At 49.3% G+C, this 13,990-nt stretch overlaps 2 protein-coding genes across 4 annotated transcripts; one reads left to right on the top strand and one right to left on the bottom strand.

The window, feature by feature from the left end:
* Positions 1–5,983: 5,983 nt before the first annotated feature.
* On the bottom strand, positions 5,984–7,170 carry TIMM10B (translocase of inner mitochondrial membrane 10 homolog B (yeast)). The gene is made up of 3 exons (XM_006770042.2): positions 7,071–7,170; positions 6,773–6,868; positions 5,984–6,609 (listed from the first exon to the last, which is right to left on the bottom strand). Exons 1-3 carry the CDS (start codon positions 7,101–7,103, stop codon positions 6,433–6,435), a joined length of 306 nt encoding a protein of 101 aa, XP_006770105.1. The 5' UTR covers positions 7,104–7,170; the 3' UTR covers positions 5,984–6,432.
* ARFIP2 (ADP ribosylation factor interacting protein 2) lies at positions 7,146–13,651 on the top strand. 3 transcript variants are annotated; one of them, XM_006770041.2, is made up of 8 exons: positions 7,146–7,403; positions 8,206–8,306; positions 8,555–8,651; positions 9,371–9,489; positions 9,665–9,886; positions 10,427–10,584; positions 10,728–10,902; positions 11,348–13,651. In XM_006770041.2, the coding sequence occupies exons 2-8, from the start codon at positions 8,208–8,210 to the stop codon at positions 11,501–11,503; spliced, it is 1,026 nt and encodes a 341-aa protein (XP_006770104.1). In that variant the 5' UTR covers positions 7,146–7,403; positions 8,206–8,207; the 3' UTR covers positions 11,504–13,651. The 3 variants fall into 3 exon arrangements, with proteins under 3 accessions (XP_006770104.1, XP_006770103.1, XP_015423514.1); XM_006770040.2 differs by having other exon boundaries at positions 7,272–7,403; positions 8,166–8,306; XM_015568028.1 differs by lacking the exons at positions 7,146–7,403; positions 8,206–8,306; positions 9,371–9,489 and having other exon boundaries at positions 8,592–8,651.
* The last annotated feature ends 339 nt before the right edge of the window (positions 13,652–13,990 follow it).

Genomic DNA, 13,990 nt, shown 5'->3' on the forward strand with positions numbered 1-13,990 from the left:
CCCTCCCTAAAGCCAAACTCTAAACCTTTGCTCTGTAACTATTCTTTCTTCCTTGATTCAACCAACAAATATTTACTGAGCATCAACTGTGTTGGACACTATTTTAGGTAGTTATCTCAGTGTACAAAATGCTAACATTGACAAAAACTGAATTATGAAGCTTACATTCTGGTGGAGGACACAAGTAATAAATAATAAACAAAATGAGTAAACTATATACATGATAGCACTGTGGAAAAAAATAGAGCAGGTTAAATTCAGATTCACTTCTGTCTCTTCCTCTAATAAAAAGTCTTCCTTTTGTTATATGGCTAGTAGATCGAGCTGGGAGGAGAATGAAAGATGTTCATCCAACAAATATTTATCAAGCACATATTATGTGCTGGGAACTGTGATAAGAAAGCAATGGTGAACAATACAAACAAGGACTCTGACCTCATGAGTTACTGATAGAAGTGGATGCCACAAACATGAAGAATTATGGGAGCTGCAGTCTGGAAAGAGTTCTTTGAGGAAAGAGTATTTGAATCAAATACTCAAGAATGAGTAATTTAGTAGGTGGAGGGAAAGCATTGCAAGCCAGAAAACAGCAGGTACAAAGGCCTTGAGATGTAAGTATGTGACAGGTTAGAGGAATCAAAATGCTGGTGTGGTTAGAGCAGAGAGGAGAGAGAGGTGTGGTTTCAGTCCAATTCAACAAACAATACTGACAGTCCAGTGTTTGAGTCACTGATAAGATACAGCCGAGGTGGGCAGGAGCTAGATCATGCAGGGCCTTGTAAGTCATGTACAGAATGTCAGTTCTTATCCTAAGAATGGGAAGCTGTTGCCAAGTTTTAAGCATCACTTTGTGTTTTCTGGTCTGTTGGAGGGGTGCAAAAGCGGACATAGGGAGCAGCAGCAATTGCAATAATCCTGGTGGGAGACTGTGAAGATGCAGAGAAACAGACAGAATCTAGGGATATGTAGAAATAGGAGTTGGCAATTGAATGAAGGGATGAGGGAGGTTTCTAGCTTCTGCAACTGAAGGACTCTCCTGGAGAAAAGTTTATGAGGAAACATGTAGAGCTGAGGATTTTTTTTTATTATTGATTTTTTACAGAGAGAAAGGGAGAAGGATAGAGAGTCAGAAATGTCGACAAGAAAGAAACATCGATCAGCTGCCTCCCGCACACCTCCCACTGGGGATGTGCCCACAACCCAGGCACATGCCCTTGACCGGAATCGAACCTGGAAACCTTCAGGCCGCAGGCCGACGCTCCATCCACTGAGCCAAACCGGTTACGGCTAGCTGAGGATTTTTAAAAACTATATATATTTTTATTGATTTCAGAGAGGAAGGGAGAGGGAGAGATATAGAAACATCAATGATGAGAGAGAATCATTGATCGGCTGCCTCCCGCATGGTCCCTACTTACTGGGGATTGAGCCTGAAAACTGGGCATGTGCCCTTGACTGGAATCAAACCCGTGACCTTTCAGTCTGCCAGCTGACACTCTATCCACTGAGCAAAACTGGCTAGGGCAGGATGTTTTTGAGATAACCTAAGTGGAGAGGTCAATCAAGTGGCTCAGAGGAGGGATATGGGAGTCATCAGTAACCAAAGCTCAGAGTGGGGATTAAACAATCCTAGAAAAAATAGGCTGAGAAAGAACAGGACCCAGAGAAACTTTTAGATTTAAAGGCTGAAGCGGGGAGGGGAGGGCGGTGAGCCTGCAAAGGAGGCTAAGAAGCTTTGGCCAAAGAGGTAGTAGTTAAGTATATGAGTGGAATCGCAGATGCTAGGGGAAGACTGTTGATGATAAACTAGTCAATACTACCAGATGCTACTGAGAAGGGAAAGTAAGCTGAGGACTGCGAAATAGCCACTGAGTTTAGGAATGTGAAGGTCACGTGGTGAGCCAGTGTGCCCTCAGTATGAACTATTTCAATAGAATAAAGGTTGTAGAAGTCAAAACAGACTGGGTGGCCCTGGCCAGTGTGACTCAGTTGATAGAGCACTGAAGGGTCATGGGTTCGATTCCCAGTCAAGGGCACATTCCTGGGTTGCAGGTTTGATCGTGAGCCCCAGTTAGGGCATGTGCAGGAGGCAACCAATCTATGTTTCTCTCTCTCTTTGCCTCCCTTCCTTCCACTCTCTCAATGGAAAAATATCCTCAGATGAGGATTGACAAAAAACAAACACCAGACTGGGTGGAGGAATGGGATGGAGAGAGCCCAAGTATTCAACTGCTTTCAGTATAAAGTGGAAAAACAGGTTGGTAGCTGGAGAGGAAATGAGGTACACAGTGGTTTGTTTTTCTATCAAGGGAGAGTTTAGCATGTTTAAACACTGATGAGAATTTAGTAAAGTGGGGAAAAGTCAGCCATTCCCAAAGAAGGTAGGACTAGGACTCAGGGCACAGGAATAGGCACTGGCCTTAAGAGGAATGCTGGCCTGTTTAGACAGTTCAGAGGAGAAAGATGCAGACGAAGGTGGGTGACCAGATGTGAGAGTTTCTCAGCTGACAGCTTTACGCAGGAGAGATGACTGGAAAAATCCAGTGGGATTATAGGGGCTCAGATTCCATTTGAAGTTGGTAACTATGGGTCTATCGTAATATAAATCTGCTTTATAGTGATTTCATTGTGTGACCCAATGCAGACAGACAAATGTTTCATTTTATCTATGTATCCAAAAGAGATGAAAGGTAAGGAAACAGTCTATTCCAAGAGAATCACTAGAATTTAAGCTCGATAGGAATAAAGAGAAGGTAGAAGCAATGACCTGACTGCCCCAGTGACTCAAAAAACAATAAGGAATAGTTCAATCAAGTGAAAGGAATATGGTCAGTGAATAAGATGCACATAATAGTGTTTTGAAGATAAGAGCAGTTGGAGGTGAAGACAATGGCCAGGACATAATTATGGGAGTGGATGCCCAAGAAAGTGGAAATCGCTAGATTGTGTCAGAGAACTAAGAGACCAAAATACTGGAGTGTCCACATAAACATAAAAATATCAATGAGTGGACAGGAAGACAAAGGGGTAGCTTCTTAGAGGAATGTAGGAGAGTGGTAGTTACTAAGGACAAATAACGAGAGGGTGGTACACTTGAATAGCCTCAAAGGTACAGGAAGTCACCCATTGTCTTCACTAGCAGAGAAGTGCAAACAAGGATCTCCGAACGCTGGTGAACCTTGAACCCATGGCAAGGGCCTGAGTTATGCACCGATTTTCTAGTCAGGACAATGGGGGCTCAAGTTATTTCCTGATCAAATAGTCTCAGAGTAAATCCTCCAGTATTTACTGACCTTTAAGATAGTCTGTCTGCTACCAAAATTGCCCGTCTGCCTAAGGGCTTCATTTGTATCCAAAGTTGAATAAAAAGTTGGCGAAGCCTGGGCCCCAGTAGAAGTCCTTCCCCTTGAGTTGGGTTTGCCCACCTGGCCCCCAATATTTCCAAATTATTTCTTGTCTCGTCTCTTTCATTTGCATGTGGCTCCTCCTCCAGATCCTGAACCCTAAACCACACAGGACGTGGGGGAACATTCACAAAAGGAATCAGACTTTGCAAAGGAATGGGCAGTTATGCTCTGAAGCCAGAATGACAGGAACACTAACCCTCTCTCCAATGTCTGTGGTAATCAGATAAAGTTTTGTCAACATTTATTCTCATTGTGCTTGAAACATCACATGTGCTCATTATGCCAATGGCAAGACCTGAGGGAGACTCCAGCAATAATGGAAGATGGATGGTAGGAATAAGGTTCTTATAAATATTAAGAGAAAAGAACCAGGACAGAAGAGACTGGGAATTTAAGAGACTAATTGATGGAACAGACTGAGGGACACTTTTTTCTCCATGCCTGGGGCGAGGTTTGGTACAGATAAATAAGCAAATAGCTCTGGAAGTTCAAAGGCCTTCTATGTTCCTAGCCCTTCTCCAGTAATTATTAATTACGTGACTTGGAAACACAGATCATTCATAATCATCTGGCAGTTTAATTACAGTAGGGCCTTGACTTACGAGTGTCCCAACTAACGAGTTTTTTGAGATACCAGCTGTCTCTCGGACGATTTTTTGCATTGAGTTGATAGAGTAATTTGAGTTAACGAGCTCGGTCTCGGAACGAATTAAATTCGAACGAATTAAATTCGTAAGTCAAGGCCCCATTGTACAAGGAAGTTTGTTGCAAGGACACCCACAAATGTTGATGTGGAAGAATCCTTCCACCAGCAGTACAATATCCTGGATCCCCATTTCCTTGTGTCTGGAAATTGGGAAGTTCACAAGCTGATTTCCTGCATTTATACTTTCTAAGGAAAGAATTTTATTAGGTAGACATGAAGCCACTTGGTAAGGAAGTTTCTGGCCAGCAACTTTTACTTTCTAATAAACCTTTCTATTCAAGATTTGTTCATGGGACAGCAGCTAGCTAAAAGGCAAAAAGTAATAGGAGCCACTTTTCTCAACAGGTGACTATGTATATAAAATACATAGTACATTCTGGATTCTTGCTTCCTCATCTGTTAAGAGGGGGGATAATACCTCTTACTTGTACTTTTGTCATAAAAATTAACTAAGATAAAGCATGACATATACCAACAGCAGAACCTATACAAAGTAGGGGCTCAATAGATACAATTTTGAGAGGTAGCCTGTTATAGTATAAAAACAAAAACATGGATTTTAAAGTCAGATCTGTTTGGTTTTTGTTTTTTTTAGAGAGGAAAGGAGAAACACTGATTTCTTGTTCCACATATTTATGCTCTCATTGGTTAATTCTTGTATGTGTTCTGACTGAGGATTGAATCTCCACCTTGGCTCATCATTGCTGGAGTCTCCCTCAGGTCTTGCTATTGGCATAATGACCATGTGATGTTTCAAGCACAATGCTCTAATCAACTGAGCTACCTGGCCAGGGCAAGTCAGATCTGTATTTTAATACAGGGTCTACTATTAGAGAATTTCAAACCCCTGAGCTATACAAGGGAGAAAACTGTGTGCTTTGTGGGTGGTTGTAGGAAGTTATTTTTATTATTGTGGGAACCAATCCTGAGCTATACGAGGGAGAAAACTGTGCTTTGTGGGTGTAGGAAGTTATTTTTATTATTGTGGGAACCAATGTCTAAAAGCTTCCATTTCCACTGTAAAAAAATGAAACATGGTCAGTTGATGGGGAATAGTTGAGGGTGAGGTGAAGAATTAAGGAGAGCAGTAAGGTGTAATAACTGCCATGTTAAGGACAGTGAATAGACCAGGAACCCACAAAGGGTTGCTTGTTGGTAATGATGGCTTGGTTGAGGTTGGAACCTTAAATACTTAGTGACATTCATTACACAGCTGTGTTTTTCTCTAGCAGTTTGAATGGAGGAACAGAAAAGATTGAAGAGCTGGAATGATACAAAGGACACAAGAGCAGCAAGAAAATGTGGTGATGGAGTGATAGGTCATTCACACTGTTGAAAGTAGAAGTAAATTCCACAACCGGGAGGAAATAAAAAGAATGGATAGGTGGGGAATAGAAATCACAGAACAGGCAGAGTGGGAACGTGGGGTAAAGGTGGAAGAGCTGGAATTAATTATAAATAAGCAGTGAGACAGAAGTAACATTAAAGAAGTCCCATAGATTTTGCTTATCCCTTCCTTTCCACAACCACCACCATCACTTCTCTCTTGGATTTATCTCAAGCCTTACCATATTGCAGAATATGGGCCCTCAAGTTTTCCCCTTTCTGATCACCCCTGAAGCAAAAAAAAAAAGTCTTCTTAGAAAATAGTAAAGAAGTAACAACTTGGGGATCTGGTTAAAGTTTCAGAACATTCAGAATTCTTATAGGTTTCATCTGTTCTGGAGTTACTGATTTATAAGGAGGTAGTCCCCCAAAACCCTATTGTCCTTAGATGTCTCCTCTTTTCTCTAAATCTAGCAGAATTCCCTCTTGCAAGACACAATCCACACACAAAAAGTTATGAATGAATGCATACCCAGCTCACAAGTGAGCCATTAAAGTCAGAGAGATTTTATTTAATGACAGCTGGACAGAGCTCCTACTTTCTCTGTCATCTGGCCAGGAATCGCCTTCCTGTTGCTATTACCAACCTTAAAAAATTGCATCCACACACCTCGGTTTAACCAGGTGCCTGGGGAATGAATGCTGAGGTTTTCCTTCTACACAAAGAAGGCAATTTCCCTGCTGCCAGGGTTGAAGCCAGCAGATATGCACTGACAAATAAAGGATGGTGCTAGTCAAGTGGGCAGAGCTTCTCCGCCCAGAACATAAACCAAACGGAATGAAAGCGGGTTTATTAGCTCCAGAAAAAGGAGCAACAGCACCCAGCTCTCAGGCAACTCCTTACTCTCTATACGGGCTGCACCCAGCCCAAGGTCCACTGGCTCCTTCAATGTGAGGGTCCCTCCAGTGCCTCCCTTCCTGGGTTGGGGATGGCTAGCTGGCTGTGGGCGAGTTTCCCGGCTGTTCAGCAGCAGCCCCTGGCCCAGCGGAGGCAGCCTCGTAGTCTGCGATGCGGCGCTGCACCAGGGCAGGCATGAGCTGCACATAGGCGGCCATGAGGCGGTGGTTGGAATGGATCAGCTTCCCAGCACAGCTGTGCAGGCAGGCCTCCTGGAGGGAAGACAGGGTGGAGGCAGAGACCAAAGGTGGCCTGTCAGGTGCGTCTCCTGTCTCCCCCTTCCCAGCTTAGGGGCGAGGGTAAAGGAAAGACTCGGCCAAAGGTTGAAGGGAAGTGGGGGGAGGAGAAAGAGTGGCTCCCTACTCGGTTCCCCACCTCCTCAGCATCCAGGGCTCGGTGGTGCAGGCTGGGCACGCAGCGCTGGAAGCAGAGTTCCGTCATCCGATTGTAGACCAACAGGAAGTCCCGCAACTGGAAGAGAAGGGGACCAAGGACTCAGCGATAAGGGGGCCCACACCTCAATTCGGGGTCGCGCCGTCTCGGCGTTTCCTGGGACCGCGCACCACGGCCCTTGTTCCCAGCCCTTGGCCTCCTGGCTCTCCGGGGTCCCGCCCTGGGGACGGGGATGCGAGCTGAATGTAAGGTCCCGAAGACACTTCTAGCTGCTACTCACATTCCTCAGCTGCTGCTGATGCTGCTGCTCCATCCCGCCCCAGGAGCACGCCCGCCTTTACTTCCGTTACAGCGTCTCGGTCACGCCCCGGAAGTAATCTCCGGTAGCTTTTCCCCGAGAACTGAAGGGTTGGTTCAAGGATCGCCCTGCCCCCTAGCTCAACGTCACTTCCGCCCTTACAAACTGCGACGTGGCCGGCTTCTTCTGCCCGGGTGTGGACGTCACTTCCGCCGAATCCCTGACCTGCTGCTAGGATCGCGACGGGAACGGGAGCCCGAGGTCCCCGCGCGGACCGGGCCTGGCGCCCCGAGGGGAAGAGCAGCCCAGCCCGAGGTGAGAGGGGCCCACTTAGTCAAGTGGAAGTTGAACGCATGAACCTGTCCTGAGGGCAAGATACCTCTGAGCTCAAGGAAGGATGAGGACACACCTGATGCCCAGGTGTATGGGGTGGGGGTGGGGGGATAGGGAAACACACCTGGGGAGACATAACTGACTTTGGAAGGGTTCAACTCTATCCTGGGGAAAAGAGGCTTTTCCCAGAGGCCGAGAACATACACCAACTGATTCAACTAAGGCCTGGTGGAGAGGGCGAGGAAGAGAAGGTGCATGGGGTGGAGGAGGGGGAGATCACTTGAAGGAAAGGGGGAGACACACCAAAGGAGTGTGCAAGGTCAAGCCCTGGGTGACATACCTGAGCCCTGGAAAGGGGTTCATCTCCTGATGGGGAGAAACACCTGCATGGGGATAAGCTCCAAGAGAATACAGACTTTATCCATTTTGTTCACTGCTGTATTTCCAGGGCCTCAAATAGTGCATGGCACATAGTAGGTACTCAGTCAGTGTCTGTTGAACGATATCACAGAGTCCTGGTGGGGTTGGAGAGTCAGGGGAAGACACCTGAGGCCTGGGAGTGCATGTGGAAAACTATGCACCTTGGAGGGGAGAGATGCATATGCTACCTGACAAAAGGAGTGGCAGCCAAATCAGGACACTCAAGCCCTGGGAAAACCTCTAAAACCTCAGAAATGGTAGGGGGGACCTTCCTCTTCTGGAGACCTGGCCAGTTTCCAGAACTGTCTGTGTTGGGCTTTGCAGGGCGCTGGGGTGGAGACATTGACTCCGGTCCCTTCCCTAGCCATGACGGACGGGATCCTAGGGAAGGCAGCCACAATGGAGATCCCCATCCATGGGAATGGTGAAGCTGGGCAGCTTCCCGAAGATGATGGTCTGGAGCAGGTGCTTTTGTTTGATTTTTCTCCTTATTGTCTCATTTTAGGAATCCCAACTCATAAACCCTGGGCTATTTTAGTCGCCTTCCCTAATTTATCTAACTCCCTTCAATCTTTTTACAAATTTTCGTTTTGATTCTGTGCAGACTTCCCTTGTGTGCTCTCTCTATGATGCTTCAATCCAAGCTTGTTCTCACCCCCAAAATGCTTCAGCTGCCCTTATGTTCCTGAAGCCCCCTCTTCTCTGGCCTATAGGACCTCCAGCAGGTGATGGTGTCAGGACCCAACCTCAATGAAACCAGCGTTGTGTCTGGTGGCTATGGGGGCTCTGGTGATGGACTCATCCCCACAGGTATGAATGATCAGACCAGGACAGGAAGCTTGAGTGAGGATGGGGAGAGGAATGGTTCTGGGGAGCATGGGCTATGTCTGAGAAAGCTTGAATTATCTTGAGAGATCTTGGAAACTCCTGCTAGTGTGAACCCTATGGAGTCCTCACCCCAAGGTCAGTTCCCAGGGTCGTCCAACTGCTCCCATTTGCCATTTCCCCTGAGGTGCAGCCTTTTTCTCCGCTGCCACCACCTGAGTCATGTTAGGGACGCTTCCACAGAAGTTTCCCCTGCTCTAGAGCTTGATGCTCATTTGGATCTTTGTGAGGCTTCTCAGAGTTGGTACTTTAGACTCTAAACTTTAGAGGAATAAACAGCCCGGAACCTCCCAGACTGTGATACCACATGGGAATGTCAACCAGGTTTCCTGTTACCAGGACCCACCATCCTTGACCTCCTAGCCCACCTTCTGTGTATTTCCTTCTGTTTCCTCTGCCCCATCCTCCCCTCCCCCCTCCCTAATCCTCACCACCACCTCAGAGGAGGCCAGATGTATATTGGGATTTGGGTTTCAGGGCACAAAATATGAGTTCCTCCTAGTGAGTAGGAGAATCTAATTGTCTCTAGCTTCTGCTCCTTCAGGAAAGTCCTTTTCAGGTGCTGGGAGGGAAGAATGGGTGGAGCCACAGGGGTGTCTGGTTGTATCTGAGAGAGGCTGGTGTCAGAGAACTTGGTCCTTTAGGGTCTGGCCGCCATCCATCTCACAGTGCCACTCCTGCTAGCCCTGGAGATGAGGTGGCTCGGGGCATCGCTGGAGAGAAGTTTGACATCGTCAAGAAATGGGGCATCAACACATATAAGGTGGGACTCAAGCACCTCTCCCTTCCCCCAAACTCCCATGAGTCCCTTTCCCCTTCTCCCAGATCCTAATATTCCATCTATGGCTGAGACTAGGAGTCTGGGTATACTGGGGTACATACCTGTTGTCGGGGCAGGGTGCTAGGGTCTCTGACTGATTCCCCCACTTCCCCGTCAGTGCACAAAGCAGCTGTTATCAGAGCGATTTGGCCGAGGCTCTCGGACTGTGGACCTGGAGCTAGAGCTGCAGATTGAGTTGCTGCGTGAGACGAAGCGCAAGTATGAGAGTGTCCTGCAGCTGGGCCGGGCCCTGACAGCCCACCTCTACAGCCTGCTGCAGACCCAGCATGCACTAGGTGACGCCTTTGCTGACCTCAGCCAGAAGTCCCCAGAGCTTCAGGTGCCTCGGCCAGGCCAACGAGGGTGGGGGGACTGGGCCCAGGCCCTCCCAGGCAGTCACCCCTCAGCCTCCCTCCCTCCCTCCTGCAGCCCAGAGGGAGAACCCCTACAGGGTGAGCCCAGCCCTGCCCCCAGCAGCACTCACCTGTGGAGGCAGCTTAAGGGTTTGTACAGAGGTCCAGAAGTTGGAGGGGCTGTGGGAGGCGGCACACTGGGTGCCTCACAAGTAACCCTTCTCTGCATTTGTGAGAATGCCTTTGATGCTCAGCCTAATCCGAGCCCTCCCTTGCCTGCTGCACTAGCTTTCTCTGTTCTAGTCCTGTGAACTTAACTGAGAACCCCACCCCCACATTCCCACCCCAGGCATCCCCAGGGTGGCCCCACTAACTTTCTGGCTAAGAGAGCCTTGCTGGAGGCAGTCCTTGGTTGTTCCAGTTTTGATGGCTGCTTCCTCCCTGGGGAAGAGGGGCAATGAAGGGCCCTACAGCTCCAGTCAGGTAGGGACTCTTTCTCAAGGCCTGTCCCTCCCTTCTGCCCTCAGGAGGAATTTGGCTACAATGCAGAGACACAGAAGCTGCTGTGCAAGAATGGAGAGACACTACTAGGGGCTGTGAACTTCTTTGTCTCTAGCATCAACACATTGGTCACCAAGACCATGGAAGACACACTCATGACTGTCAAACAGTATGAGGCTGCCAGGTGTGGGCACTGGCAGGGCCTAGGGCTTTGGGAGTTGGCTGGCTTGGGTGGAAATTTGAGGTTAGGGTCATAAGAATTCAGGAAGGAAAGGAGAGTGTGGAAGACAAAGGGGTGGAGATGAGCCTATATCACCCCCTCCCCAGGCTGGAATATGATGCCTACCGTACAGACTTAGAGGAGCTGAGCCTAGGCCCTCGGGATGCAGGGACGCGTGGTCGACTTGAGAGTGCCCAGGCCACTTTCCAGGCCCATCGGGACAAATATGAAAAGCTGCGGGGAGATGTGGCCATCAAGCTCAAGTTCCTGGAAGAAAACAAGGTGCCAACCCCACCCTGTTGACCCCAGCCCATCTTCCCATCTGTAACACTGATCCTCCCCCCCCAGACCTTGCCCATGGTTGGATGGAGTAATGCAGTCTGACTAAGGAGTGGGATCTTCTCTTAGCCCCCTCAACCCCTGGACCTTTCCGGGTCGCCCTCCTTCCAATCCCTGGCCCTTTTCTGTTGAAGAGTTGACTGCTGGTCCCAGGATCATGACAGAAAAATCATACCCTGAGTTGTGGTACCAGAACCCCAGCCCCAGCAAATCAAGTCAGGTTTCTCCCATCAGCTTAACCTTTCTCCTTTGATTCCCTTGGTGGAGTTCAAACCCCACCCCCAAAGCACCATCAGAGCAGAATGCATGCATCCCTGGTCTGGTCTCAGGCTCAGCCCCTCAAGAAGGGCACCTGAGCCCAGCCTCAGCTGACCCTCTGGACCCCCAGATCAAGGTGATGCACAAGCAGCTGCTGCTCTTCCACAACGCTGTGTCCGCCTACTTTGCTGGGAACCAGAAACAACTGGAGCAGACCCTGCAGCAGTTCAACATCAAGCTGAGGCCTCCTGGAGCTGAGAAGCCCTCCTGGCTAGAGGAGCAGTGAGCCGCTCCCAGACCAACCTGGCTGTCATAAAGACACTGGGAGGGGCAGTCCCAGGGTGGGGGAGATCGGACATGGGATATCCCTTGCCACCTGCCCTCAGGCGTGGGCTCCTTTCCCCTTGCTGGGGCCTGACACCAGTTTTGCCCACATTGCTGTGGGTAGGGATGGGGCCTGCAGGCCTAGCAGTTGCTGCCCTGTCCCTTATTTTCCTGGCCACTGGGCTTTGTGCCCAGATCTTTTCCTTCCACTCCACAGCCAAAGGCTATGACAAAACCACTCCCTGGCCAATGGTATTGCTCAGGCCTATCCCCAGCTCCTGGGGTGTGCCCCGACCAATGGCAGAGCCTCAAAAGGCCCTGTCAGCCAAAGGCAGCTCTTCTTGGGCTCCCCCGGGCCAATGATGTTGCCTCCAGTACCCTTTGTCCCTCCTCTATGCGTGCCCATTGCAGAGAAAGGGACTGGGACCAAAGGGGTGGGAATAATGGGGAGCCCCATTTCTGGCCCTGCATCAGAATGGGCATCCCCTCACCTATCCACCCAGTTTAATTGTGCTTAGAGCCCTGGAAGATTGGGACCTAGCACTAGGAATAAACCTTTCATAAAAGCAGGCCCAGTGAGGTCAATTTGTGGGGGACTCTAGGAGGGTGGGCTGGGTAGAGGAATGCTCAGTCTAATACGCCAAAATCCTATCAAGTCAGAAGAGCTGGGGACAGACAACTGAAGTCAGAGGTTTCCAGAACAGTCTGAGGACCCACTCTCCTCCTCCAGACCCAGGTTGAGCAAAAGCTTCATTTGCCCTTTAGGCCAGCACCAAGATAGCTAAGGATCTCAAGAGCACAGGGCCCAAGGCGGGTTGGGCCCGCTGGCCATCATGCATTCATTGATACAGCAAATATTTACTGAGAGCTTTTACTTGCCTGGCACTGCCCTAGCCCCTGGGGAAACATCAGTGAATAAAGCACAGTCCCTTCCCACAGTGCTTACGGTCTAGTGAGGAATAGAGACAAGTAACCAGGCAACTATAATATGGTGAGAAGTACTAGGATACAGAAGTTCAGGGAGCTATGGGAGCACAGAGGAGGGGCATCTCTCCTAGACTGGAGTGGAGATGGGCATGTCAACTTGAAAGCTGAGAGAAAGGGTATTCAGACAGCCAGAAAGAGTAAAGAGCATCGTAGGCTGAGAGGCCAATATGTGAAGGCCCTGAGTAGGAATCTGGAGGAATTAGTGGAGTTTCACCGGGATGAAAGATGAAGGGGAGTGGCTAGAGGCAGACTACAGAGGTAAGGTAATAAGAGCTCAGGGTAGGCCTGCCTCTTCCGACCGATTAAGGACTTCTGCCCTTGGGAGAAGAGGAGCCATGAGGCCTTTTTGGCAGAAGTCTAGGGTCTAGGAAAGTAGTCCTGGTGGAGCTTAAACTAGTGTAACATACCCCGGTTCCCTCATAGCCGGTAGTCTAGTAGCTCTGGTCCAGTCTCCAAAGCAAGCATGAGTCCTGTCTGAGGCGCGTCACAGCGTTGTAACACCTGTGCTGGGGGCCTGAACTCAGGTGGATGAGAGGTTGAGGCAGTTTCCAGGGACCCTGTTGAGCCCAAAATCTGAACCTTGTCTAAGGCAGGAAAGCTCTCCAGCAGCACTTTAATTGGGCCCGAGCTCAGGTGCCATCACCTCTGCTCGTTGGCTAAGGAGAGTCCCAGGATGTTTCAACACTCCCCTGCCTGCGAGGAGGACTGGGGGAGGGGACACCCCCGTCAGCAGATGCTCCCAGCACAGATCCAGGTGCAGCCCGACTTCGCCCTTTGTCACAGACACTGCAGCTCCCAGGCAGGCTTCCTGGGCTTTGGTCAGCCTGCAATCACCTGACTGCAGCTTGATTATTAGGGGAAGGGTGACCCCCACTTTATGAAACACTGGGTGACTGGAGGCAGGCAGGACCTTAACACAGAGCTCAAACAAAGCCTGGTGACACCACTTTCTAGCTGAGTGATCAGGGTTAACTTCTAGGGAGCCGGGCCCCCAGTTTCTTACATTGTATAACACGGCTAATAAAAGAAGCTACCTATTAACAATATGAGTATTAAAGGAGATAATATATGTAAAGAGGTTTGTTGTGTGTCTGGCCCAATATAAGCACTCAGTCCCTGTGAACTGTTGTTACAATTTTTATTATTTTCCAGGGGGCTGCTTTCCCCCAATGCGACGATTCTGAGAATTGCTCTGGTCCTTGGAGTGGGGAAGGAGTCGCTGGGTGGTCGGAACCGTAATTTCCTCGCCGGGGTTGCTCCTCAGGGAGAGCCAGGCGGCTAGAGCGGGATCAAGTCCCCCCACCTTCCTACCCCATCACCTCCTCACCGAGCTCGGGGTCCTGCCCTGGCAACTTGGGGCCCTTCGCCGCCCGGAGATCCGTGTCGAGGTACAGGATGATTCCTGTCTCCCACGATCAACGGGGACCACACTAGCATATTCCGTAGGGCCGCCCCCGCCCCA

This window comes from Myotis davidii, unplaced genomic scaffold (assembly GCF_000327345.1).
Source record: "Myotis davidii unplaced genomic scaffold, ASM32734v1 scaffold484, whole genome shotgun sequence".
Lineage (NCBI taxonomy): Eukaryota > Metazoa > Chordata > Mammalia > Chiroptera > Vespertilionidae > Myotis > Myotis davidii.

Excerpts from the sequence above, each read along its gene's own strand:
- TIMM10B (XM_006770042.2), bottom strand. The coding sequence starts at position 7,103 with ATGGAGCAGCAGCATCAGCAGCAGCTGAGGAAT. Across the intron at positions 6,869-7,070 it reads ATCAGCAGCAGCTGAGGAAT|TTGCGGGACTTCCTGTTGGT; the intron begins GTGAGTAGCAGC and ends CTTCTCTTCCAG. Across the intron at positions 6,610-6,772 it reads GAGCCCTGGATGCTGAGGAG|GAGGCCTGCCTGCACAGCTG; the intron begins GTGGGGAACCGA and ends TCTTCCCTCCAG.
- ARFIP2 (XM_006770041.2), top strand. The coding sequence starts at position 8,208 with ATGACGGACGGGATCCTAGGGAAGGCAGCCACAATGGAGATCCCCATC. Across the intron at positions 8,652-9,370 it reads TGATGGACTCATCCCCACAG|GGTCTGGCCGCCATCCATCT; the intron begins GTATGAATGATC and ends TTGGTCCTTTAG. Across the intron at positions 9,887-10,426 it reads AGAAGTCCCCAGAGCTTCAG|GAGGAATTTGGCTACAATGC; the intron begins GTGCCTCGGCCA and ends TTCTGCCCTCAG.